The 25662-nt window shown below is 37.3% G+C and overlaps 4 protein-coding genes across 4 annotated transcripts; all 4 read left to right on the plus strand.

Moving 5' to 3' along the window:
• The first annotated feature begins 217 nt into the window (after nt 1-217).
• LOC112553211 lies at nt 218-9813 on the plus strand. Its single transcript, XM_025220291.1, has 6 exons — nt 218-237; nt 919-1041; nt 4573-4674; nt 7573-7715; nt 8050-8157; nt 8400-9813. The coding sequence occupies exons 3-6, from the start codon at nt 4623-4625 to the stop codon at nt 8592-8594; spliced, it is 498 nt and encodes a 165-aa protein (XP_025076076.1). The 5' UTR covers nt 218-237; nt 919-1041; nt 4573-4622; the 3' UTR covers nt 8595-9813.
• A 2269-nt stretch (nt 9814-12082) lies between these two features.
• LOC112553246 lies at nt 12083-15729 on the plus strand. Its single transcript, XM_025220343.1, has 4 exons — nt 12083-12235; nt 13981-14123; nt 14500-14607; nt 15049-15729. Exons 1-4 carry the CDS (start codon nt 12184-12186, stop codon nt 15241-15243), a joined length of 498 nt encoding a protein of 165 aa, XP_025076128.1. The 5' UTR covers nt 12083-12183; the 3' UTR covers nt 15244-15729.
• A 1990-nt stretch (nt 15730-17719) lies between these two features.
• Nucleotides 17720-20247, plus strand: LOC112553247. Its single transcript, XM_025220344.1, has 5 exons — nt 17720-17752; nt 18079-18247; nt 19072-19214; nt 19609-19716; nt 19893-20247. Exons 1-5 carry the CDS (start codon nt 17735-17737, stop codon nt 20085-20087), a joined length of 633 nt encoding a protein of 210 aa, XP_025076129.1. The 5' UTR covers nt 17720-17734; the 3' UTR covers nt 20088-20247.
• Nucleotides 20248-21096: 849 nt separating this feature from the next.
• LOC112553484 lies at nt 21097-24598 on the plus strand. The gene is made up of 4 exons (XM_025220729.1): nt 21097-22274; nt 23089-23231; nt 23626-23733; nt 23905-24598. Exons 1-4 carry the CDS (start codon nt 22223-22225, stop codon nt 24097-24099), a joined length of 498 nt encoding a protein of 165 aa, XP_025076514.1. The 5' UTR covers nt 21097-22222; the 3' UTR covers nt 24100-24598.
• Nucleotides 24599-25662: the final 1064 nt, after the last annotated feature.

Here is a 25662-nt window from a genome sequence, read left to right on the forward strand (position 1 = left end):
TCAAAGTTGTCCGTGAGCCCCTCACAGTCTGAAGGAAAGATCAGTTCATCAGTTCCAGTCTGTCATTTTTTTTTTTTTATTTTAAATGTTACAGACCAGTCCTCTTTTGTGGTCGTGAATCTCGGTTATAACTCACCAGGTCAGAATGTTCCTAACAGCAGTGGTGAAATATTCACAACACCTCAGCAAACAGGAATGCAAGTGCTTCAGCAAATGACAGGTGGCCCGACAGTTGTGGTGAGCTTCTTAATTTTTACTAGTATTTGTACTTCAAACTTAAATGTTATGTCAGTTCTTACCTATATTTCCCAATTCCATATATATATATATATCAGGGCTTCTGCTAAGGCTAAATTCTTTGGGGTCCCAGGGATCCCTTCTTCAGATTTTTAAGGGGTCCCTGTTCTTCGCCCAAATTTGAAGGGGACCCCATTGAGGAAAACTGAAGGGGTCCTCCGAACTTTTAATGCGTACTGTACGCAATTTTTTGCGTAAGCAGAAGCCCTGTTATATAATATTTATATGCATATATAAAGATTTATGCCACAATACTTCTGGGTTTAAGACAGAGATATAAGTGATTTTAAGCAATAGTTGTCTGCATGTTATTTTATTGTGTAATTTTCACAGCTATTTTAGCTTTGTCTACACTGATAAATACAAACGTAGAAATGTAATATATCCCCTTTGAAGTCACTGTTAAGAAATTAATCGTAAAATAACCTTAAAGGGAGAAAGAGAAAACAACATCAAGAAAATCACTAACGGCTTAGGAAAGTAGTTTCCCCTGTGAATTAAAATAATTACGTTAAATGTTGTTAACGTCCTTGTTTTTACCTGTTCATAAAAAGATCTCTTTGATCGCAGTACTTCGTATCCAGTCTCTCTGCCTCGTACAAACTAATTGTAATTGTGTAGGTGACCCACCCAGAGGTGAATGTACCCGAGACTCTGGCTCAGCGTGCTCTCATCATGTCCGTGCTCAGCTCCATCTTCTGTTGTTTCGTGTGCGGCATCACGGGTATTCTCGTGTCCTGGAGGGTAAGACTGGAGAAACAACATCTCATTTTTCTTCTAGCTCTGATGTAATTGTATTCTTTTTTAAACCATTGTCGTTATACTGTTATTGATGTACTGTATTTATGCAAAGATCATTGCTGTCAGGGACGTGGTGGATTTAATATTAGAGAAAAGCTAGTATCTACCATTAGCCAGGGTTATCACTTTACAAAGAAAATAGTACCTTCAAGACAGTTTGCTTTCATACACAGATACAAGGACGTTAAGAAGGACAGTATAAGATCAGTACATTGTTGTTATGACAACTTACTGAATACTGACGGACTACTATCGTTCAGCTTTCTACTATTCTTCACTCAGTATGTATTAGAGTGACATTTCTTATAAATGAACGGAAATAGGGGAATTTGATAGTCATGTTTCCTTCAATAACTGTAGCAATTTGTTTAAACTCATCCACTAGGATTATAGATATTGCTTTTATTCATATTCAGAAAGCAAAGTCTTCACTCTCTTCTCCAGCCAAGGGAAGAGTTTATTTTTAAGTATATTTTCTAATGCCCATATCTGTCTACACAGGCTCGTCTGTACGTCCTGGAAAATAAATTGGAGCACGCTCGCCATTCCTTTAAAATCGTTTGGATTCTCTTTGCTTTCGCCATCTTCTTCGGCATCATCACCTGGTTGGTGGTCGGGTTACGCTTTAGTTTCTTTTTGTGATTTTAATGCTGCAACAACAATGGATGCTACTATCGAAGTTAACCCTAAGTGATGAGAAAGAGGTTTTATGTGTCCTCTAGATGAAAGTCCTGCAGACACGACCTTTTCTCGTTCACTTCCCAGACATCTTACACTTCAAGTGAACATTCACTTGACTCCTTGGTCATGTTGCACTAACAAGACATTTCCCGCGATATCACTTGTATATTTATAAATTTACAAACTCCATACAGTAATAAGGTTATCGGACGTGTCGCCCTAAACATTTTTACTTTTATCTAAAGTGTCAAAGGGCACGAGTGTCCTTAAAAGAGAAGAGGACGGTCTAGAAAGGAGCGATCTTGGGATGCCGAAATCAAGTTTGAGATAACAGATTTTGATACTTTGACTTACAATACTTAAGGTTCGGATGCATTTTTGATGAAAAAGTGAAGTGTCTTGATGTTAAGTTACATTTTTCACACCTATCCTCATCGAAGTTACCCATAAATTGATTAAAGTGTTCTAGAATGGCATTTTGTAAACATGGCGTGCTCATTTTGTAATCATAATCACACATAAATAATCAACAATTATAAGTATTGGCTTGTTGATATAAGCATAATTTTGGCTGTAATTGCCTTTAAAGAAGAAATTTCCTTTTGTCCAGAGGGTCCCCTCTTTGACCACAATATATATCCAAAAGTATCAAAATGAGCACTTTGAAAATGTACAGAATATTGTGTACTTTAGAAAGATACTAAAATTCATTGATCTGCGATTCTGTGTAGTCTTGAGTTATTTTCAAAAAAATAAAACATTAAAAACATCATTGACCAAGGTCAAAATGTTCATTGTGATTTTCATAGTTTCATTAGATGCAAAGTTTATCGCGACATTAATATTAAATGTCAAGCTTATCGTTTAGAGTTATCGAGGTTAAGTGTATGTATTTAACTCCGACTCATGTTATGTCGGATACCACGAACTGTGAGCACGTGCTCTCGGGTATGGACGGACTCGCCCTGTGTTCCATTTCCTTCTGTTCGCTTCCTTTGATTTGTTTTCAAACGGTAACGCTTTTTTTAACTGCTATCATCACTCTAGGACTGTGGCACCTGATGACATGTCATCCGTGTATATCTGGTTAATAACTCGACAGTGTTTATGTCGAGCAGGAGATCGTTATGATTCAGTTGTTTTCCCTGTTCGCATGTAAGGATGCGTCATACAACGCTTCGCTCAGGGCATTAATGAATGACTACACAAGGGAGGGAACTATCGGAATCGTAAGGAATTGTTCCACTATAGATTACTTCCCTTTAAAAGCTGAAAACGTCGATCGGTTACTTTGTTATGTTTGAAAGTGGGCAAAGATTCAGTCGATAAAGTGCCATGTTTGCGCTGCTGGTTACTCTACCTTATATGGATTTGTACTCAACCAACCAAAAATAAGATAAAAAAAAAAGCGGTAGGAAATATTTAAATTCTAATGAATATTCTTATAAAATATATGTTTGTTTGACACTAACCGTTTGTATTTAATGTGTAAATAATAATTTTGTTGAAAAAATGTCTGAAATACTTTTCTGTTCTCGCTTCTCTGTCCCATTCAGTTACAATCTTTCATTATTAAAACTACGTAAATGTTCTAAAATGTTCTTTAAAACGGTGTATCACAAATGGTTTTCTTTGTTGTAGGTTAATTTACATAAATATTCAAAATACCGGTCGAAATTTCAGTTGTGGGCTTTTGCCTTCTCTGCGTATATTTTGTATATGTAAAACTATCTTACTCCACTTACTCGACAAATACCAATGTAACACACCTACACTCGTAGACATCTCTAATCTCACTATCTTGTATACTCTTAAAGAATGACCCTTTCCACATACACATGGAAATACGTGCGCGCGCGGACACACACACTCTTTTTCTCTCTCTCTTTCACATACTACCCATCCATTTTAGATTCACGGTTGAATGCATGTGTAAACAACATTTGCAAGCAAGCATATATGCATGCATGGATACCCCTCGTACACATGCACTACCCATGTCACCCATTGCCTTCAAATAGAAATTAAACTTTGAGTCCCAACACACCACAGAGTTCATGGAAGTTACTGCGGTGGCAAAGAAACTGTGGCGGTGTCCCACAAAAAAGGATCACTGGGTGGGTGAAATGTCAGCCACAATCTCTCCTTGTAGAAAGCTGGCTTCAAACACAAATTAAGTTTCGCTTCGTGATCTCCTACTGAGTACATTTGGTGTGTAATATTTTAGTTCGGGATATTTTACATAAATAATTTAGCCCCGCCATTCCTTCCGGATGCTACGAACTGTCACCAAAGTGCTAAGCCGGGGGGCTTCAGCCGGTGTAGTGTATGATTTTACCCCCCAATAGAAATATTATTGCCACACTATGTACCTCTGCATATACCGTCTAAAACCACTTTAACATATTACAGGAGACAGTACATTGTATCCAAACACGTATATGTACATCTTATTTTGCAAAAAAAGCATCAACGTTGTCCATAGTCATCCCATTTTAGTGTGGAAGGTATAACAAGAGGGTATAACCGCCAAAAATATACAGTTATAAATAGACTGTTTCTGCATCACCCGAGGCAGAGAAATAATAATAACAATATTTCTGAACAGAGTACATTTATATCTACTAATAATTCTGCATGACGCATTTAATGGAGCTATAGGAGGTGGCCTGCATAAAACTTTCTCATGTGTAGATGTTATAAAACATGTTTTAAGGGAGTCAAGATAAAGGGGGCAAAACAACAGTTCGTCACACCGGCTGAATTCATTAACGCCCTCCCGTTGTCCTCCAGGTGCAGGCAGACCTTACAACAGAAACCTTTTGCCACCAGACGACAACACCATGGCTAGCGCTGCACCTCCTGGGTATCAGCAGATGTCGACACCCTCTACAGGTGACAAAAGCTTCTTATATTTTCCGTCTCATTTGCAAATATATATATATCTTGGACTGATGTGTTTAAAACGATTTTGGTACAAAACTGGTTTTTTAGAGGTTCGCCATATTGTATTTCTTACCTTAATGAGTTTTGTGATACGAATTGATTCCCTTAAATGGAATTCGTTATTTCTTGGCAATTTTCTTGTTAATTATACGAAATGAGAGAAATCTAAGCCGAAACGGGATATAGTAACGACAATTCCATCATTATCCTGATCATTAGAGTCACACATGAAAAGAGCCCCCACCCTGTCTGCTTCCAGGAAAACTTTCTTTCTCTTTCTCATGTTTACTTTCTTTTTCTCTCCATTTTCTTTTTCTCGAAACAGATTCTCCTCCTTTGGATATTTGTGGTTTCTCTTTCGTTTTAAAATGTTTACATGGTTGCCATGGCTACACTCTTGAACTCCGCTGTACATTTATTAGCAAATCGAAAGTAGCTTGTGAGAATCTTTAAAGCAGAATGTAGTATTTAATCATTAGTACTTTTATTCACACTGCCCAAAAAATTAGTCATAAAAAATATACGTTAGGATTTGTTTCAAGCATGAAACAAATTCAAATTAAATTTTACTATTTATCTAACGAACAGAAATATCGACGGACTTTTTCTTCTTCTGCTATGCACCTTCCCTTGGAGCGAATCAGACACCTTCCATTCTCTTTTCCCTTATACTGATAAACTAATTTTTGCTCCTTTCAGCTTCATTAATCTCCTCTTCATTCAGCTTTCCTTTGTCTTCCTAATTTTGTTCCTTTTCATTATTCTTTTTCTCACTTGCAATAGCCATTGTTTGTGTTCTGATTTTCATTAGCATCATGACTAGAAAGGTCTGCTCAGATACAACAAGCTGTAATTCCAGCAGTGGAATATTTCCGATATTATTTATTTTACATGGAAAGGCTGAGTACTCTTCTATAACTTCTCTAATAACATTCTTTATTTGAATTAGATAAAGTTTATCTTTTAAATGTGGTGAATTTAACAACTTCCATATATTAAATCTCTTATCTTCTTGTTTTTACTTAATGATAGAATGATCAAAGAATGGTCATTTGATATCCTGGGGTAATATCTGCATCCATAATATGATCTGAAAGTAAAGCTGACATGGTTATGTTAGACCCTATTTTTGTAATGAGAGAATTCAGATAGGAAATAAACCAACTCTACATAGAACTTTTACCATCAAGCGGTCAAAAATAAATATGATGTTAATTTTAATAGTTGCATAGAGACATATATAAATTTAAATAGAATTAATATAGAAAAATTATCTTCTCTTACATTATAGCACAAAAAAACTCTTAGAACAATTCAATCAAGACAGAAAGGTGCCAGACTATACTATGACAGAATGAAAGGAATGAAAGGGTAAACAAAACTGTTGATTGCCATGTTATAAATAAAGCAATGGTTAATTCATGACACATAGGACTAGAAGATGATGATGTCTGGGACCTTTGCAGAGGTGAAAAAGAAAATATTCAGCATATATTTTGGAATTGTAAACATGTTAAAGATTTTTGGAGAAACTTAAAAAATTGTATATTAGACAAATATAAAAGTGATTCATGGATAACTATCAATGAACAGCTTGTTCTATTTGGACCCAGTAAAAATGTTGATACAGATGATGACTTAATTTTAAATAAGATTTGATTTAATTTTACTGCTTGCACAAAAAAAAAAAAGTCGTCTATCCTTGTAGATTTTTAACAAAGCTACAACACTTTGTTCGAATATTGAAATACAGGTATATAATTGAAAAATTAAATTCATGTATAGAAAAAAAAGGAAGAAAAATTTGCAAAACGCTGGATACCCTATAAATAGATTGTTACTTAGACATAAATACTGAATGCTAAATATGTAAATGATTTTATGATTACTTATAAAATGCATGTCTTGATTGTCACGGAACCGTCCCCGATGTCGCCGGATGCACGCTCGCAATAGCACAAGCAGCCGCACAAACACACAAACACACAAACACACAAACACACAAACACACAAACACTCGTTCGGCCAGAGACTTTCCAGTCAAACCCCAGCTGAGCGCAGACCACACAACACCAATAAAAACAAAATTAACGGTACAAAACAAGAAGTTTATTATACACAAAATAATACTAATAAAATATCTCATACACACCTGCACACCCACATTAAAAAGAGTGAAGAAAAAACTTCCATGTGCACAGGTGGGAGATAGGGAAAAAATCCTAAAACTAAGCACAAAAAGGGAGGGTGAGACAGGGGTACACAATACCCGCACCACAAGCACCGATAAGAGATAATGAGAACATTGTTGTGTACAGCCTGCTTGACAGATATACTGTTGTTTTTAGTCTATGTTGTTTCTTTTATATTTTAAAATATTGCGTTTCATGTTAATGTGAATAAATGTTATTTTAAAAATTTACTGTTTATGTACATTAGTTTGAATTTAAAATGCAAGATGTCTTGGGGCTTTCTTGTTTCGGAACATCAAGTAAGGTTCTCTGGAGAATGTGAAGACTACATAGCACTATCCCCAGGTAGTCCTGTAAAATGATTTTAGTAGGTTGTAAATTATAATTCTTGTCTTGAATCCTATTTTTATTCTGTCATGTAAAGAAGATTACGCGTGTTATGTGCTCAACAAAAAATTTTGTCTTTTCGATCCTGATGAAAATTCTAGTTTTTCCTCTCACTTTCACCTTTTATTTAATGTTTATTTTGAGAATACATAGCTTAGGGAAAAATTTGCAAATATATATACAGTCTTAAAGATAGTTCAGCGAGCCACTATATCAAAAGATATGAATTTCAGTGTTTTTATTATTTGAGAACTGTTCATTTTGACAGGCCAGGCTAACTTTGGCATCATGGGACCCGGTTACAACTCAGTAGGTTGCAGCGTGCCCCAAAGAAATGATGTAGTGACCACTACACCCCAGCAAATGGAAATGCAAGGGACTCAGCCAGGGGCCTGTGGTCCTACAGTGGTGGTGGGTTTTTTTCTTATTTCAACTAGAATTTAATTTGATGGCAGTTTGTATTTTTTCCACGTTATCGCCTCTTCAACAAAACTACTTTTATGATTAAGAAAGAAATATGAGCTTCGAAAAACAAAACATCATATTTTCATTATAATTGTGCAGCAGTCGTTGACCTGTTTTCAGCGTGCATACAGGCTATAACGAGGATTGTTATACATGTACATATAGATTCAACACTAAAATAATGACTGAAGACATATTTCTTGGTAATACTAAACATATCTTTCTCGTAAGATGTTGTAGTACTGAGCCTGACATGTGTTCACTGGTGTTGATTGTGCAGGTGACTGTAACCGAACCTCCCACTACCTGTGGCCTGGTGGTGTCTGTGCTGAGCTCCATCTTCTGTTGTATCATTTGCGGCTTCACGGGAATGGTCTTTTCGTGGAAGGTATGTCATCCATGTTTTTAATTGGGTTTTCTGTTTAAACCTCTTTCTTCACGACTGCTAAATGGTACCTGAGATGCTGCACCATTCGTCGCGATCAGACTCGTCATTTCCCATTTGTTATCTTATTGACTTACGGTCCTACCTCTCTTATTGACTGTAGACATGACATCCATTTATGCATCGTGCACCACAAACAGTAAACATCTGTACTCGCCATGTGTATCTCGCTGTCCATGTTGCAGGCTCGCATGTACGTCCTCAACAACAAACTCGAGCACGCGCGCCACTCACTCGTCATCGTGTGGATCCTCTTTGGCTTTGCCATCTTCTTTGGTATCATCACCTGGATAGTGGTCGTCATCTATTGTATCTTCGGAACTCGATATTTATTCGCCTCCTATTCCTGCAGCAGTAATGGTTGCTATTACAGGGTCTGATCATGTCATAATGAAGTACATACAGTCCGTTATAACATTTTTTTTCCATGACATCATTTCAGAATTAATTACAGGCAAGGGTTGCTGAGTCCTAGGCGAGAGACAAACACTGCACCACCCCTTTCACCCACCCACATAGCCTCCAAAAAAAAAAAAACATTTTATCAACACAAATTTAAGAAACATTGTACATTTAGGCTTAACTTCACTTTCTTTACTCAAAATTAAAACATAGGTTTACATATTACTGTTCATGAAATGTAATATAAGTATTAATGAAATATACTTAAGACATAAATCGTGTTAATAAAATATATACAGCTATATGACAATGCATACACATCATGCAGACTTATCTTTACAAACTCACAAGATGCCGTGGTTGTAGGACCATGGACGTGTATCCACTGCTGAATCCATCCGACTCCATTACTTTCAATCGTTCTCTCTCTCTCTCATTTTACGGACAACTGTCACGTGTCACAGCACCGAGGCCTTTTCAAGTTTCTGCTGATTCGTTGTCCAGTCCTGATAATCTGATCTCACTCATTACGTGTGATACATTTATCGCTATCCTTTCCAACTAGCCCCTCGGCAAGACCTTTCAATCGTTCTCTTCTTTTTTTCTCATCTTACAGAATAACCAACAAGTAAACCGCACTGCCTACATGTTTGCTGCTAAAAAAAAGTAAAAAAGGGATTTTCCACAAGAACTCATTATGAATTTACAACCAGTGTCAAAGAAAGTTTTATTGAAAAAAACCTTTTTAGAGAATTTGCTCTCAGTCAGGTCGATCGCTCACTGATGTAGACAAGAAGTCGGCAGCACCCTCCTCTAGTCATATTTTGCTGTTTGGTCAAAAACTCAAGCTGCAACAGCTCCTAGCATCTAGACTAGACCACCCTAACCGCAGTGTCCCCTTCTCGTCCCAAGAGTTACGATGACAGGTGAAGATGAGGGAGACTCGTCTTGATGCTAACAATACAAAGAGTCGTAAAGTAAATCCTGGTGTCCAGGTGCCAAAAACATTCCAATAGCCAGCACCGCTCCGTGTCCGTCCTCATAGATTTTGCTAAAAATTACATACACCTAAGCAACTATCAATTTACACTGAAAATTCCAGAATTTTGCATATAACAAAATTTGTTTTTCGCTGATCATATTTTCAGTATGTTTAACAATTTTAGTAGATTATTCTTTAATAAATTTCTTTCCAAATGGAGTGTTTTCGTGTGGTGGGACAAAGTGTCGTGTGGCTGAATGAGATTTCTAGGAAGCTGAAAATACAGGCTTTGTCGTGTGTACCAGACCTCTGTGGCCTTTGTCCATTACTTATCTCAAAGCCTGGTCATCGGACCTCTACCAGTCTCGTAATGTCTCCATGGAAAAGCTGACATCGTTATCGCCTATCGGTGATCTCCCATGTTACGGTTTGATTAGTAACCTCATAGTGAGTATGTTTGTAGCCTGTTGGTATTATTAGTATTGGTATTGGTATTATTATCTCAGTGTTTAGTGCATTTCCTGCCGGCAACAAGCCCAATGAGCTTTCGGAGAAACAGTCTATGAGAGTTCTGTCCCTTGGCCTAGCAGGCAGCGAGGATCGCTCTCCTTGATTTTGTTTATGTCTTCTTGTTGTGCTTCGATTTGGAGAAAAGCGTTAAACCGTCATGTTTGCTTGTGCTTCTTTTATGTTTTCTTCCTCTTCTGGTTTACAACAGGACGGTATATAGTGTACATAATGTAAATAATGTTCTTTTGAAGCGCGAACCGATTGGATCTATTTGCTGGATCTCACTCCGCCTGAGTCACTCGCTTCGACAGCGACCTTCAGCTGCATTCAATAAACTGAAGTGATGATCACCCTCTCGCAGTTTCATATCATAACATTTCTCCATATTTTCAAGATTACTCAATATCTTCCCAGTATTTTTCTGATGTCACTGATATTATTCTCTGGAGTCGTTACCGTTACATCTACAGTTATCTCCCTTTACTGTCTGCACGCAGCGAGTCCTCGCGTAGTTCTTCCTTCTACTTCTTTGTTATTGTTGGTGATGTTCTACATCTTTGTTACTATTGTGAGATTTTATTCTACACCTTTGTTACTTTTGTGAGATCGTGTTCAACGCAGTGAGTCCAAATGCAAACACTGGTCTCAAAAGCAAATATTTCATGACACTCCGGTAGTATAGCTATTCATGTTGAGAAAAGCCTAAAAGCTATGGACACATATTCATTATACGACTTTCCCTTAAAACTAGCGATGTCAAATTTAGGAATCAAGCTTTCTTATTCCCCCTTTCCACCACCACTTCTACCACCACCACCACCACCACCACCAACACAAGACTCATCCGGACAGCCGACTGGGCGCAGCATGCCTTCAATCTGTGACTAGGGCTTACATTTACGGTTGAATGCGTCTGTAAGCATAACATAACACGCAAGCATATCTGCATGCATGGATACACACTCGTGCACAGGCACTACACATTTCATCCATTGCCTTTAAAGAGAGATTGAACTTTGAGTCCCAACACATCCTGCCACTGAGTTCATGGAAGCTACTGCGTTGGCAAAGAAACTGTGGCTGTGTCCTGACCCCACAGCATTTGCCACATACAGGGGTCACTGCGTGGGTGGAATGTCAGCCACAGTCTTGACCGATCTTCACGATCTGCATTGAATGTAGATTAGGCCTATTACAAATTTAAAAACAAGTTTCTTTCAGGACTCAGTGCATTATATATATATTAGAGGGAGTAAGAAAGTTCCTGATTAACTCAACAAAGCTGTAGGAAAGTGGTCTGACATGTAAAAAAAGGAAAGATAGAAAATTTCCTTCTGACAATTTCATGAAAAGGGTGGAACAGTTGAAGGTTTATGATTAAAGTTCCTTCTAACACAACCTTTCCTTGTTTAAAGCTGATTTCGAACACAAATTAAGTTTCGCTTCGTGATCTCATACAAAGTTTGGTGTGCATGATATATTACATAAATAATTTAGCCCCGCCAATCCCTCCGGATGCTAAGAACTTTTTTTAAAGTGCTAAACCGGGTGGCTTCAGCCGGTGTAGTGTGTGGTTTTACCCCCAAACAGAAACACCATTGCCACACTATGTACCTCTGCATATACCAAACATTTGTACAAGTGCATCAAGAAAACATCAAAGTTATCCGCAATCATCTCATTTCAGCGTGGAATGTATAACAAAAGGGTGCAATTGCCAAAATATACACAGTTATTAAAAGAATATCTCTGCATCACTCGAGGCATGGAAATAATAATTCAAATATTTCCGAAATAGTACATATATATATTTGCGAATAAGTCTGCCTAACTCGTTTTAATCAAGCTGTAGGAAGGAGGCCTGAATTGCAAACGAAGACACTGCACACAAACTTTCCTGATTTGTACAGTTTGTCACGGTATACACCATGTTTAAAGGGAGTCAAGATAAAAGGGGAATAACAACAGTCCGTAACACCGGCGGACTTCACCAACGCCCTCTACCAACCGAAAGTTGCCCTGCAGGTGCAGTCAGACCTTACAACAGAAACCTTTCGCTCTCCTCCGACGACACCATGGCTAGCACTGCACCTCCTGCTTATCCCCCGAGGTCGACACCCTCTACAGGTGAAAAAAGCTTTTATATTTTCGGTCTCATTTGCAAATACTTATACATATGTGTGTGTATTGGACTGATGTGTTTAAACAGACTTTTGTACAAAACTGGTTTACTAGATGCTCGCCATATTGTACTTCAACCAGGGTCGGCGCAAAGCTGTGCTGCACCTGAGGCGAGAGACAAGTACTATCCTCCCCACACACACACACTTCTCCTCCCAAAAGAGAACTTTTTATCAACAGCATTATTGGAATAATTATAAGTGTCAGCTTAACTCCATTTTTGTAACTTAAAATTCAAACAATAAACATAGTTTTTTTTCCCGTTGCCCTCCCGCCTACAGACCTCACCAAGCGTGACTGTACCATGATAGAGACTAGAGACAGAACTGTAACAGATGAAATGTTTTGTTAATCTTTACATCATTATCTCAACCACTTGCATCCATACAAGCAAAGCAGGTAATATAAGTATTCATGAAATATAATTACCGTAAACAGACAAATCGTGTTAATATCTTTAAAAACTCTCATCATGTCCTGGTTGTAGGACCATGGACATGTATCCACTGTTGAATCTACCCGACTTCAGTTCATTTAATCTCTCTTCTCTCTTCTCTCTTTCTCTCTCTCATTTTACGGACAACTATCAAGTGTCACCACTCCGAGGCCTTTGCGCAGTTAAAGTAGAAAACTGGTGCATCTCCTTTGTCCAATCCTGATAATCTGATCGGACTAGTCATTATCTTAAAAAAACAGCATCAGGCCATGTTTCCCTAGGCGACTACCCAGTCTGATAGTACAGTCGTGCCTGTCTACTACGCTTAATGAGTGTAGTGATATGAATTAATGCTCTTAAACCGAATGCACCATTTCATGGAAATTGTCTTGTTTATCATACGAAATGAGAGAAAGCTTAACAAACACGGTGACATCGTCACGACAGATGACAGTTTAGCCTTGTAGTCACACCTGAACAGATCCCCCGCCCACTCGGCTTCCAGGAAAACTGTCCTCCCGTCGTCTTCCTCTATTCCACGTCTACTTTCTTTTTCTCTAAATTTTCTTTTCCTCGAAACAGATCCTTGTCGTTTCTTTTTGCTTTAAAATTATTTAAGTGTTTGCAATGCCTTCACACTTTAACTAGCAACTGGAAAGTAGCTTCTGAGAATCTCTGAAGTCGAATGTAGTATTTAATCATTACTACTTGTATTCACACACCCTTAAAATGATTACTAATAGAAGAAATTACACCTTAGGATTTGTTTTGAGTATAAAACAAACTAAAATTAAATTTCCCAGTTTATGTGCATAAGTTTGAAATTAATTTGCAAGATGTGTTGAGGCTTTCTTGTTTTGAAATGTAATCAAGTAAGGTACTGTGGCAGAATGCGAAGACTAAATAAAACTATCCCTAGGTAGTCCCCTAACATTTTTTAATCGGAATAAAATTGAAATTCTTGTCTGAATCATACTCTTATTCTTTTCTGTTATCTGAAAGATCACACTTGTTATGTTATTATACTTGTGATTATGCTCAACAATAATTTTATCTACCTTCGATCCTGACGAAATTTCTAGTTTTTGAGGCTTTTTACGAGGCTCTCATTTTTTATTGAAATTTTTTTTCGGTGTAATGACCTAAGTAAGAGTTTGCAAACATATAAGCAGTCTTAAAGAGATTTGCAAACCACTGCATCATGGGATAAGAATTTTAGTGCTTTTTGTTATTTGAGAATTGTTCATGTTGACAGGCCAGCCTAACTTTGGGGTCATGGGACCCGGTTATAACTCAGAAGGTTACAATGTCCCCAAAAGAAATGATGTAGTGACTACTACACCCCAGCAAATGGAAATGCAAGCGACTCAGCCAGGGGCCTGTGGTCCTACAGTGGTGGTGGGTTTCTTTCTTATTTTAACTAGAAGACTTTGGGTTTAATTTGATGGCAGTTTGTATTTTTTTCCACGGTATCGACTCTTCAACAAAACTGCTTTTATGATTACGAAAGAAATATGAGCTTCGAGAAACAAAACATGTTTTCATAATAATTTTGCAGAAGTCGCGAGTCGTTGACTTGTTTTCGGCGTGCATACAGGCTATAACGAGGTTTGCTATACATGAACATATAGATTCAACACTAAAATAATGACTGAAGTAATACTAAATAATTAATAATAATTAAAGTAATACTAAATTTGGTAATACTAAACATATCTTTCTCATAACATGTAACATTGAGCCTGACATGTGTCCACTGGTGTTGATTGTGCAGGTGACTGTAACCGAACCTCCCACTCACTGTGGTCTGGTGGTGTCTGTGCTGAGCTCCATCTTCTGTTGTATCATTTGCGGCTTCACGGGAATGATCTTTTCGTGGAAGGTATGTCATCCATGTTTTCATTTGGGTTTTCTGTTTAAACCTCTTTCTTCTCAACTGCTCGATGGTAACTGAGATGCTGCACTATTCTTCGCGATCAGACTCGTCATTTGTCATCTTATTGACTTACGGTCCTATCATGAACTTGTACCACTGGAATACTTGTGGAAGCTTTTTTCCAGTCAACTACAAAACCGAGACAGGAGTGAACAAAGCTTCAGGTTCATTCACATTCTTTGTTTGGGCTCGCCGTGACTAGCACCGGAGAACTTAGCAAGAGGCTAAACGTTGGTCTCGGTAGACAGACAGCAGTCCACCTATACACATCCGTAGTCCTACCTCTCTTACTGACTGTAGTCATGACATCCATTTATACATCGTGCACTCCAAACAGTAAACATCTGTACTGTAAAGTCCACGTGTATCTCGCTGTCCATGTTGCAGGCTCGCATGTACGTCCTCAACAACAAACTCGAGCACGCGCGCCACTCACTCGTCATCGTCTGGATCCTCCTTGGCTTTGCCATCTTCTTTGGTATCATCACCTGGATACTGGTCGTCATCTATGGTATCTTCGGAACCAGAACTTTATTTGCCACCCGTCACTGCAACAGTAATGGTTGCTATTACAGTGACTGATTATGTCTTCATCATGAAGTGGCATACAGACCGTTATGAAATAGGTACAGGAGGTGGACTACTATACTTCTGCTGAGCCCCCCGAGCAAGACAGCTGAGACCTCTTTTATCAGCTTTTATAACATCTTTTTTCCAAATTTTTTTTTATTTTCTAAATACAATAGTAGAAATTCAGGCCACTTGACATAACCTTTGTTTTATTCAAGAAGTTACTTTAATTTTTATTTAATTTGGGAGCGAACGTCTGGTAAGATATACACATTTAACGATCTTTTGCGGGGTGTGTAGCAATATATCACCAATGTTGTAAACTGAATGACCGTTAGAATTTACCAACTCTAAAGATAGAAGATGACATAAGCAACTATTAATTTACACTGAAAGTGCCAGAATTTCCAACAGACAAATTTTTTTTCACTGATCATATCGTCAGTATGTTTAACAATTTGAGTAGATTATTTCTTAATAAATTTCTTTCCAAAAGGAGTTTTTTCCTGTCATGGGACAAAGTGTCGTGTGGCTGAATGAGATCTCTAGGAAGCTGAAAATACAGGCTTTGTCCTGTGTACCAGAGCTCTGTGGCCTTTGTCCATTACTTATCTCAAAGCCTGGTCATCGGACCTCTACCAGTCCCGTAATGTCTCCATGGAAGAGCTGACATCGTTATAGCCTATAGGTGATCTCCCATGTTACATTTTGCTTTGTAACCTCATACTGAAAGCTGAGTTATGTTTAGATGCGATTGTAAGTAACGGGTTAATCTAAAACTTAAAATTTCGAGTGAACTATATTCAAAATGTAGCAACTATAATTGAATTATACTTGTAATGTTTCTTGCCGTTTTCCTGTAAATCTTCTATAATTTGCAAGGCTTACTCCTTTTAGAGGTTAGTACATTCTTCTTCTGTCACCTGAAATATTCAATCTTTCTGAACCTTGCTCCTGATCTAATATAAATGAACAAGAGCAATCAACCATCTTTGTATGAAACAATACACAAACGCTTGTGCATTCATTTTGAAGAGAACAGATATAGCGACGGGAGGGTTTTGTCGACATGTTCTGATATAATACATTTAAAGGGAAACGTTGTTGTATAAAGATAAGTGTAGAAACTACAAAAAGGCTGTTTAAAAATTTTTAATAACATTTGTGACAGAACAGTCAAATGTAAAATAACAATATAAAAATAAATTTTGAGTAGTTAAAATAAACAAATTGACTATAATTTTATGAATTTGTAAAGTACTTTTTTTCAAAATAACTTGCAGACAGTGCCTGGAATCATAGGTCTTTATAAAGTACAAACTATTATCTAAATCTTCAAGAATGCTCATTTTGATAACTTTCAAAGTCTTGGAGATATGTGTGGTCAAAGTAGGGACCTCTTGAGACTGCGCCGTACAAAGTGAAAAGTCCTCTTCAAAAACCAATTACAGCCAGTAATGTAGATTATTTATGTTTAAGTACTCGTGTTTCTTGACACTTGACAAAAAGGGAGGGAAAGCCAGTTAGGCGAAGGGACATCACTCTCTGCTTCACTCGCTGAAGAGAGATTGAAGAAGAAGAAGAAAAAATAATTTATTTGTCAAGTGACATTGCACGAGCAGCATGTCAGGATGACTTACACGTTTCACTTCTATGTTCTGGTCTCAACATGTCTGTCCAGCATACAGGACCCCAAAGGGCATGCAACAAAAAAAGTACATACACCGGGAGGGATGTATCAGCCACAAACGGAACTGGGCGTTAATTGTGCCAATAATAAATTTATTATTTATTTATATTTACATATTATTTATTATAAAATTATTTCAGAACAGAATATATATATAGGGAGAGAGTTTGCGTGGTGTATTCAATCAAGCTGTACGAAGATGGTTACATGTAAAATAAGACAAGATAACACATTTCTTGTGATAATTGGATGGGGAGGGGAACTGTAGCACTGGCTTCTATCATCACTGTCTGGCTTTGTAATGTCGCACAGTTATTACTGTTTGCTTCGTAATTTCCTACTGAGTTGGTCTGGTGCGACCTTTAATATAAACAGTTTGCCATAGCACTTTAATCACATGTTAAACTGTTTTCAACCTATAACCTTTTTTAAAAAAAATGGTCATAAACAGTGCAAACTTTTCCCATACCTCTACTCGTCTTGAATTTTATGTCTGCCTATTGCTTGGGAACACTCCTTATTTCTGACCTGATCGCTTTCAAATATTTCACATTCCCTTTTTAAAACCTATTGTGCTTTTATCCGCATTAAACCAATTCAACACTCATAGGAATGCAAAGCTATTGAGTTAACTCTTTTCAAGCAGGTTTATCATCTGCATAAAGTTGTCCCCAGGTTACCGAGAACTGTGAACAAGAATATAAAAGTGCTCACCTTCAGCCGGTGAAGCATGAAAATCCCATCTCCCACCTAAAAACTACTCCTGAGGTCTTGTGTAACTATTCACTCTTCTGTCCAAAACCACCGGGACATATGGACAAACATCAGATGGTTCGTAGCCTTACACGTCTTCACTCTTCCATCTTACTTTACAACAAAACAAAGTTAATGTTATTTATGAAGCCCCTTCAGTGTGAAATAATAAGACTATTAAAGAAGATGATGGATACCAAAATATACACAATTATACATGGAAATATCTTCATCACCCGAAGAAAGTATTATAATAATAGTATATAAAAATCAGGGAAAAAAAGAACATCTATAAGTCTGCCAAACTCATTTCATCGAGCTGTAGGATGGCTGCCTGACAAGCAAAGGAAGGACACAGTACATAAATTTCTTCATTTTGTTACGGTATACAACATGGAGTCAAGATAAAGGGGGATAACAGCAGTCAATCACACCGGCGGACTTCACCAACGCCCTCCCGTTGCCCTCCAGGTGCAGTCAGACCTTACAACAGAAACATTTTTCTACCCGACGACAACACCATGGCTAGCGCTGCACCTCCTGGGTATTCGCCGATTTCGACATCCTCCACAGGTGACAACAGTTTCTTATATTTCCACGTATTTTCAAATACCTACAGATATATTTTGAAATGATGTATTTAAGATGATTTTTGTACAGAACCAGAGGCTTGCCAGATGGCGCATGTTTGTATAAACTATAAAAGGAATTAAATAGAAAAGACTTCCTTGAAAATGTTTGACAATCCTTTTTTAGTTAATTATACGAAATGAGAGAAAGCTAATGGTGTCGACCATGTCTTCTTTCTCTGTCACGCGTTCACTTTTTTTGCTCTTTCCCTCAAACCAGATCCTCTTCCTTTGAATGTTATCTTCGCTTTGGTTTTAACATTATTTAAGTGGTTGCAATGGCTAGACCTTGTATTTCGCTATACGATATTTTGCAGTTTATGCTCATTAGTCTGAAATTAAAATATAAACTTTTCTGGTGCTTTCCTGTTTTGTAATGTTCAGCAAGAAAAATGTAAGTTCATGGCAGAATGACTAGAAGACTAAAAGTCTCACAAGGTAGAGCTGTCACATCTTTTCAGTGAATTTTAAATTGTAATTATTGTCCTGAACCATGTTACTATTCTCTTTATTACAAATGTCATGCGCGTGCTCAACAACAATTTTATCTACATTTTATGGAGGAAAATTCTAGTATTGTTGGGTTGTTTTTTTTCTCCTCTCACTTTTACTCTTTATTGAACTTCATGAGTGTACATGACTTCAGAAGGAAAAGTAACTAGGCAAGAGTTTGCAAATGTAAAAGCAGTCTTAAAAAGAGATCATATTACTGCATCATGGAATATGATTTTTAGTACTTTTATTATTTTAGAAATTTGTTTTTGACAGACCAGACTGCGTTTGGGGTCATGGGACCCGGTGATACCTCAGAGGGTTCTAACCTCCCCAAAAGAAATGATGTAGTAACTACTACACCCCAGCAAATAGAGATACAAATGGCCCAGCAGATGGCATATGGTCCTAGAGAGGTGGTGAGTTCCTTTCTGAGAGGATTTTAACTACTAGACTCACCTTTGCTGTTTGTTGGTGTGTACTTGTTTCTCTTTTGTCCCATGTTATCACAATTCCCAATGCAACTCCGCTTTATCATTAAGGAAAGAAACTTTTTACAATCCGTTCTCTTACAAATCAATCTTAAAATAAGATAAAAATAAGTTAGATAGTTTAGTATGAAGTATATTCTGGCCTAAGTTTAGCTGTATAATTCTTTCCCTATGCATTACATTTGCATACATGCTATAATGAGTATTACTATACACTTATATTTAGAGTCAATGAATGAATGAGTGAATGAATATATTTTTCTTGTAACATCTCGTATTATCAATTCTACCTGACATTTGTACACTGGTGTTGATTGTGCAGGTGACTGTAACTGAACCTCCCACTCACTGTGGCCTGGTGGTGTCTGTGCTGAGCTCCATCTTCTGTTGTATCATTTGCGGCTTCACGGGAATGATCTTTTCGTGGAAGGTATGTCATCCATGTTTTTAATTGGGTTTTCAGACAGACAGCAGTCCACTTATACACATCCGTGGTTCTACCTCTTTTACTGACTGTAGTCATGACATCCATGTATACATCGTGCACTCCAAACAGTAAACATCTGTACTGTAAAGTCCATGTGTATCTCGCTGTCCATGTTGCAGGCTCGCATGTACGTCCTCAACAACAAACTCGAGCACGCGCGCCACTCACTCGTCATCGTCTGGATCCTCCTTGGCTTTGCCATCTTCTTTGGTATCATCACCTGGATACTGGTCGTCATCTATGGTATCTTCGGAACCAGAACTTTATTTGCCACCCGTCACTGCAACAGCAATGGTTGCTATTACAGTGACTGATTATGTCTTCGTCATGAAGTGGCATACAGTCCGTTATGACAATGTTTTAATGTCATGGTGGTCAAATATATTTCACACACACACACACACACACACTATCTCTTTTGCAACTATTAGTTTACACTGAAAGTGTCAGAATTTTGAACACACAAATTTTGTTTCTCACTGATCATATTGTCAGTATGTTTAACAATTTGAGTAGATTATTTCTTAATAAATTTCTTTCCAAAAGGAGTTTTTTCCTGTCATGGGAAAAAGTGTCGTGCGGCTGAATGAGATCTCTAGGAAGCTGAAATTACAGGCTTTGTCCTGTGTACCAGACCTCTGTGGCCTTTGTCCATTACTTATCCTCAAAGCCTGATCATAGGACCTCTACCAGTCCCATAATGTCTCCATGGAAGAGCTGACATCGTTATAGCCTATAGGTGATCTCCCATGTTACATTTTGCTTTGTAACCTCATACTGAAAGCTGAGTTGTGTTTCGATGCGATTGTAAGTAACGGGTTAATCTAAAACTTAAAATTTCGAGTGGACTCTATTCAAAATGTAGCAACTATAATTGAATTATACTTGTAATGTTTCTTGCCGTTTTCCTGTAAATCTTCTATAATTTGCAAAGCTTACTCCTTTTAGAGGTAAGTACATTCTTCTTCTGTCACCTGAAATATTCAATCTTTCTGAACCTTGCTCCTGATCTTATATAAATGAACAAGAACAATCAACTATCTTTGTATGAAACAATACATAAACGCTTGTGCATTCATTTTGAAGAGAACAGATATAGCGACGGGAGGGTTTTGTCGACATGTTCTGATATAATACATTTAAAGGGAAATGTTGTTGTATAAAGATAAGTGTAGAAACTACAAAAAGGCTGTTTAAAAATTTTTAATAACATTTGTGACAGAACAGTCAAATGTAAAATAACAATATAAAAATAAATTTTGAGTGGTTAAACTAAAAAAAATTGACTATAATTTTATGAATTTGTAAAGTACTTTTTTTCAAAATAACTTGTAGACAGTGCCCATAATCATAGGTCTTTATAAAGTACAAACTATTATCTTAATCTTCAAGAATGCTCATTTTGATATCTTTCAAAGTCTTGGAGATATGTGTGGTCAAAGTAGGGACCCTTGAGATTGCGCCGTACAAAGTGAAAAGTCCTCTTCAAAAACCAATTACAGCCACTAATGTAGATTTATGTTTAAGTACTCGTGTTTCTTGACACTTGACAAACGACTGGCATGTTGTGCAAAATATCTGTGGTTCGGGTGTCTTTTATGTCATAAGTAAGGTCATAAACAATGCAAGCTTTAACTTTTTCCATATATCTCCTTGTCTTGAATTTTATGTCTGCCTGTTGCTTGGGAACTTTCCTGTTTCTGACCTGATCGCTTTCAAATATTTCACATTCCCTTTTAAACCTGTTGTGCTATTATCCGCATTAAACCAATTCAACACTCATAGGAATGCAAAGCTATTGAATTCACTCTTTTCAAGCAGGTTTATCATCTGCATAAAGTTGTCCCCAGGTTACCGAGAACTGTGAACAAGAATAGAAAAGTGCTCACCTTCAGCCGGTGAAGCATGAAAATCCCATCTCCCACCTAAAAACTACTCCTGAGGTCTTGTGTAACTATTCACTCTACTGTCCAAAACCACCGGGACATATGGACAAACATCAGATGGTTCGTAGCCTTACATGTCTTCACTCTTCCATCTTACTTCACAACAAAACAAAGTTAATGTTATTTATGATGCCCCTTCAGTGTGAAATAATAAGACTATTAAAGAAGATGATGGATACCAAAATATACACAATTATACATGGAAATATCTTCATCACCCGAAGAAAGTATTATAATAATAGTATATAAAAGTCAGGGAAAAAAAGAACATGTATAAGTCTGCCAAACTCATTTAATCGAGCTGTAGGATGGTGGCCTGACAAGCAAAGGAAGGACACAGTACATAAATTTCTTCATTTTGTTACGGTATACAACATGGAGTCAAGATAAAGGGGGATAACAGCAGTCAATCACACCGGCGGACTTCACCAACGCCCTCCCGTTGCCCTCCAGGTGCAGTCAGACCTTACAACAGAAACATTTTTCTACCCGACGACAACACCATGGCTAGCGCTGCACCTCCTGGGTATGCGCCGATTTCGACATCCTCCACAGGTGACAACAGTTTCTTATATTTCCACGTATTTTCAAATACCTACAGATATATTTTGAAATGATGTATTTAAGATGATTTTTGTACAGAACCAGAGGCTTGCCAGATGGCGCATGTTTGTATAAACTATAAAGGAATTAAATAGAAAGACTTCCTTGAAAATGTTTGACAATCCTTTTTTAGTTAATTATACGAAATGAGAGAAAGCTAATGGTGTCGACCATGTCTTCTTTCTCTGTCACTCGTTCACTTTCTTGCTCTTTCCCTCAAATCAGATCCTCTTCCTTTGAATGTTATCTTCGCTTTGGTTTGAACATTATTTAAGTGGCTGCAATGGCTAGACCTTGTATTTCGCTATACGATATTTTGCAGTTTATGCTCATTAGTCTGAAATTAAAATATAAACTTTTCTGGTGCTTTCCTGTTTTGTAATGTTCAGCAAGAAAAATGTAAGTTCATGGCAGAGTGACTAGAAGACTAAAAGTCTCACAAGGTAGAGCTGTCACATTTTTTCAGTGGATTTAAAATATTAATTATTGTCCTAACACTGTTCCTATTCTCTTTATTATTGTTATGTGCTCAAAACAATTTTATCTACATTTTATGGAGGAAAATTCTAGTATTGTAGGGTTGTTGTTTTGTTTTGGGTTTTTTTTTCCTCTTTATTGAAGTTTATGAGTGTACATGACTTCAGAAGGAAAACTAACTAGGCAAGAGTTTGCAAATGTAAAAGCAGTCTTAAAAAGAGATCATATTACTGCATCATGGAATATGATTTTTAGTACTTTTATTATTTTATAAATTTGTTTTTGACAGACCAGACTGCGTTTGGGGTCATGGGACCCGGTGATACCTCAGAGGGTTCTAACCTCCCCAAAAGAAATGATGTAGTAAATACTACACCCAAGCAAATAGAGATACAAATGGCCCAGCAGATGGCATATGGTCCTAGAGTGGTGGTGAGTTCCTTTCTGGGAAGATTTTAACTTCTAGACTCACCTTTGCTGTTTGTTGGTGTGTACTTGTTTCTCTTTTGTCCCATGTTATCACAATTCCCAATGCAACTCCGCTTTATCATTAAGGAAAGAAACTTTTTACAATCCGTTCTCTTACAAATCAATCTTAAAATAAGATAAAAATAAGTTAGATAGTTTAGTATGAAGTATATTCTGGCCTAAGTTTAGCTGTATAATTCTTTCCCTATGCATTACATTTGCATACATGCTATAATGAGTATTACTATACACTTATATTTAGAGTCAATGAATGAATGAGTGAATGAATATATTTTTCTTGTAACATCTCGCATTATCAATTCTACCTGACATTTGTACACTGGTGTTGATTGTGCAGGTGACTGTAACCGAACCTCCCACTCACTGTGGCCTGGTGGTGTCTGTGCTGAGCTCCATCTTCTGTTGTATCATTTGCGGCTTCACGGGAATGGTCTTTTCGTGGAAGGTATGTCATCCATGTTTTCATTTGGGTTTTCAGACAGACAGCAGTCCACTTATACACATCCGTGGTCCTACCTCTCTTACTGACTGTAGTCATGACATCCATTTATACATCGTGCACCCCAAACAGTAAACATCTGTACTCGCCATGTGTATCTCGCTGTCCATGTTGCAGGCTCGCATGTACGTCCTCAACAACAAACTCGAGCACGCGCGCCACTCACTCGTCATCGTCTGGATCCTCCTTGGCTTTGCCATCTTCTTTGGTATCATCACCTGGATAGTGGTCGTCATCTATTGTATCTTCGGAACCAGAACTTTATTTGCCACCAGTCACTGCAACAGCAATGGTTGCTATTACAGTGACTGATTATGTCTTCGTCATGAAGTGGCATACAGTCAGTTATGACATTGTTTCCATGGCATGTCAGAATTAGGTACAGGAGGTGGACTACTATACTTCAGCTGAGCCCCACAAGCAAGACAGCTGAGACCTTTTTTATCATTTTTTATAACATCTTTTTTTTTCCAAATTTTTTTATTTTCGAAATACAATAGTAGAAATTAAGGCCACTTGACATAACCTTTGTTTCATTCAAGAAATTAATTTTTATTTCATTTTGGAGCAAACGTCTGGAAAGATACACTAACGATCTTTTGCGGGGTGTGTAGCAATATATCACCAATGTTGTAAACTGAATGACGGTTAGAATTCACCAACTCTAAAGATAGAAGATGACATAAGCAACTATTAATTTACACTGAAAGTGCCAGAATTTCCAACATACAAATTTTGTTTTTCGCTGATCATATCGTCAGTATGTTTAACAATTTGAGTAGATTATTTCTTAATAAATTTCTTTCCAAAAGGAGTTTTTTCCTGTCATGGGACAAAGTGTCGTGTGGTTGAATGAGATCGCTAGGAAGCTGAAAATACAGGCTTTGTCCTGTGTACCAGAGCTCTGTGGCCTTTGTCCATTACTTATCCTCAGAGCCTAGTCATCGGACCTCTACCAGTCTCGTAATGTCTCCATGGAAGAGCTGACATCGTTATAGCCTATAGGTGATCTTCCATGTTACATTTTGCTTTGTAACCTCATACTGAAAGCTGAGTTATGTTTAGATGCGATTGTAAGTAACGGGTTAATCTAAAACTTAAAATTTCGAGTGGACTCTATTCAAAATGTAGCAACTATAATTGAATTATACTTGTAATGTTTCTTGCCGTTTTCCTGTAAATCTTCTATAATTTGCAAAGCTTACTCCTTTTAGAGGTTAGTACATTCTTCTTCTGTCACCTGAAATATTCAATCTTTCTGAACCTTGCTCCTGATCTTATGTAAATGAACAAGAGCAATCAACTATCTTTGTATCAAAACAATACATAAACGCTTGTGCATTCATTTTGAAGAGAACAGATATAGCGACGGGAGGGTTTTGTCGACATGTTCTGATATAATACATTTAAAGGGAAATGTTGTTGTATAAAGATAAGTGTAGAAACTACAAAAAGGCTGTTTAAAAATTTTTAATAACATTTGTGACAGAACAGTCAAATGTAAAATAACAATATAAAAATAAATTTTGAGTAGTTAAAATAAACAAATTGACTATAATTTTATGAATTTGTAAAGTACTTTTTTTCAAAATAACTTGTAGACAGTGCCCGGAATCATAGGTCTTTATAAAGTACAAACTATTATCTAAATCTTCAAGAATGCTCATTTTGATAACTTTCAAAGTCTTGGAATATGTGTGGTCAAAGTAGGGACCTCTTGAGACTGCGCCGTACAAAGTGAAAAGTCCTCTTCAAAAACCAATTACAGCCAGTAATGTAGATTATTTATGTCTATGTACTCGTGTTTCTTGACACTTGACAAAAAAGGAGGGAGAGCCAGTTAGACGAAGGGACATCACTCTCTGCTTCACTCGT

The sequence above is a fragment of the Pomacea canaliculata genome, linkage group LG12, assembly GCF_003073045.1.
Source record: "Pomacea canaliculata isolate SZHN2017 linkage group LG12, ASM307304v1, whole genome shotgun sequence".
In the NCBI taxonomy this organism is placed as follows: domain Eukaryota; kingdom Metazoa; phylum Mollusca; class Gastropoda; order Architaenioglossa; family Ampullariidae; genus Pomacea; species Pomacea canaliculata.

What these genes read in the sequence shown, in the direction of transcription:
- LOC112553211 (XM_025220291.1), top strand. Translation starts at nt 4,623, where the DNA reads ATGGCTAGCGCTGCACCTCCTGGGTATCAGCAGATGTCGACACCCTCT. An exon ending in CCTGTGGTCCTACAGTGGTG is followed by an intron (nt 7,716 to 8,049) that starts GTGGGTTTTTTT and finishes TTGATTGTGCAG; the next exon opens with GTGACTGTAACCGAACCTCC. An exon ending in GAATGGTCTTTTCGTGGAAG is followed by an intron (nt 8,158 to 8,399) that starts GTATGTCATCCA and finishes TCCATGTTGCAG; the next exon opens with GCTCGCATGTACGTCCTCAA.
- LOC112553246 (XM_025220343.1), top strand. Translation starts at nt 12,184, where the DNA reads ATGGCTAGCACTGCACCTCCTGCTTATCCCCCGAGGTCGACACCCTCT. An exon ending in CCTGTGGTCCTACAGTGGTG is followed by an intron (nt 14,124 to 14,499) that starts GTGGGTTTCTTT and finishes TTGATTGTGCAG; the next exon opens with GTGACTGTAACCGAACCTCC. An exon ending in GAATGATCTTTTCGTGGAAG is followed by an intron (nt 14,608 to 15,048) that starts GTATGTCATCCA and finishes TCCATGTTGCAG; the next exon opens with GCTCGCATGTACGTCCTCAA.
- LOC112553247 (XM_025220344.1), top strand. An exon ending in GATTTCGACATCCTCCACAG is followed by an intron (nt 18,248 to 19,071) that starts GTGACAACAGTT and finishes TGTTTTTGACAG; the next exon opens with ACCAGACTGCGTTTGGGGTC. An exon ending in GAATGATCTTTTCGTGGAAG is followed by an intron (nt 19,717 to 19,892) that starts GTATGTCATCCA and finishes TCCATGTTGCAG; the next exon opens with GCTCGCATGTACGTCCTCAA.
- LOC112553484 (XM_025220729.1), top strand. Translation starts at nt 22,223, where the DNA reads ATGGCTAGCGCTGCACCTCCTGGGTATGCGCCGATTTCGACATCCTCC. An exon ending in CATATGGTCCTAGAGTGGTG is followed by an intron (nt 23,232 to 23,625) that starts GTGAGTTCCTTT and finishes TTGATTGTGCAG; the next exon opens with GTGACTGTAACCGAACCTCC. An exon ending in GAATGGTCTTTTCGTGGAAG is followed by an intron (nt 23,734 to 23,904) that starts GTATGTCATCCA and finishes TCCATGTTGCAG; the next exon opens with GCTCGCATGTACGTCCTCAA.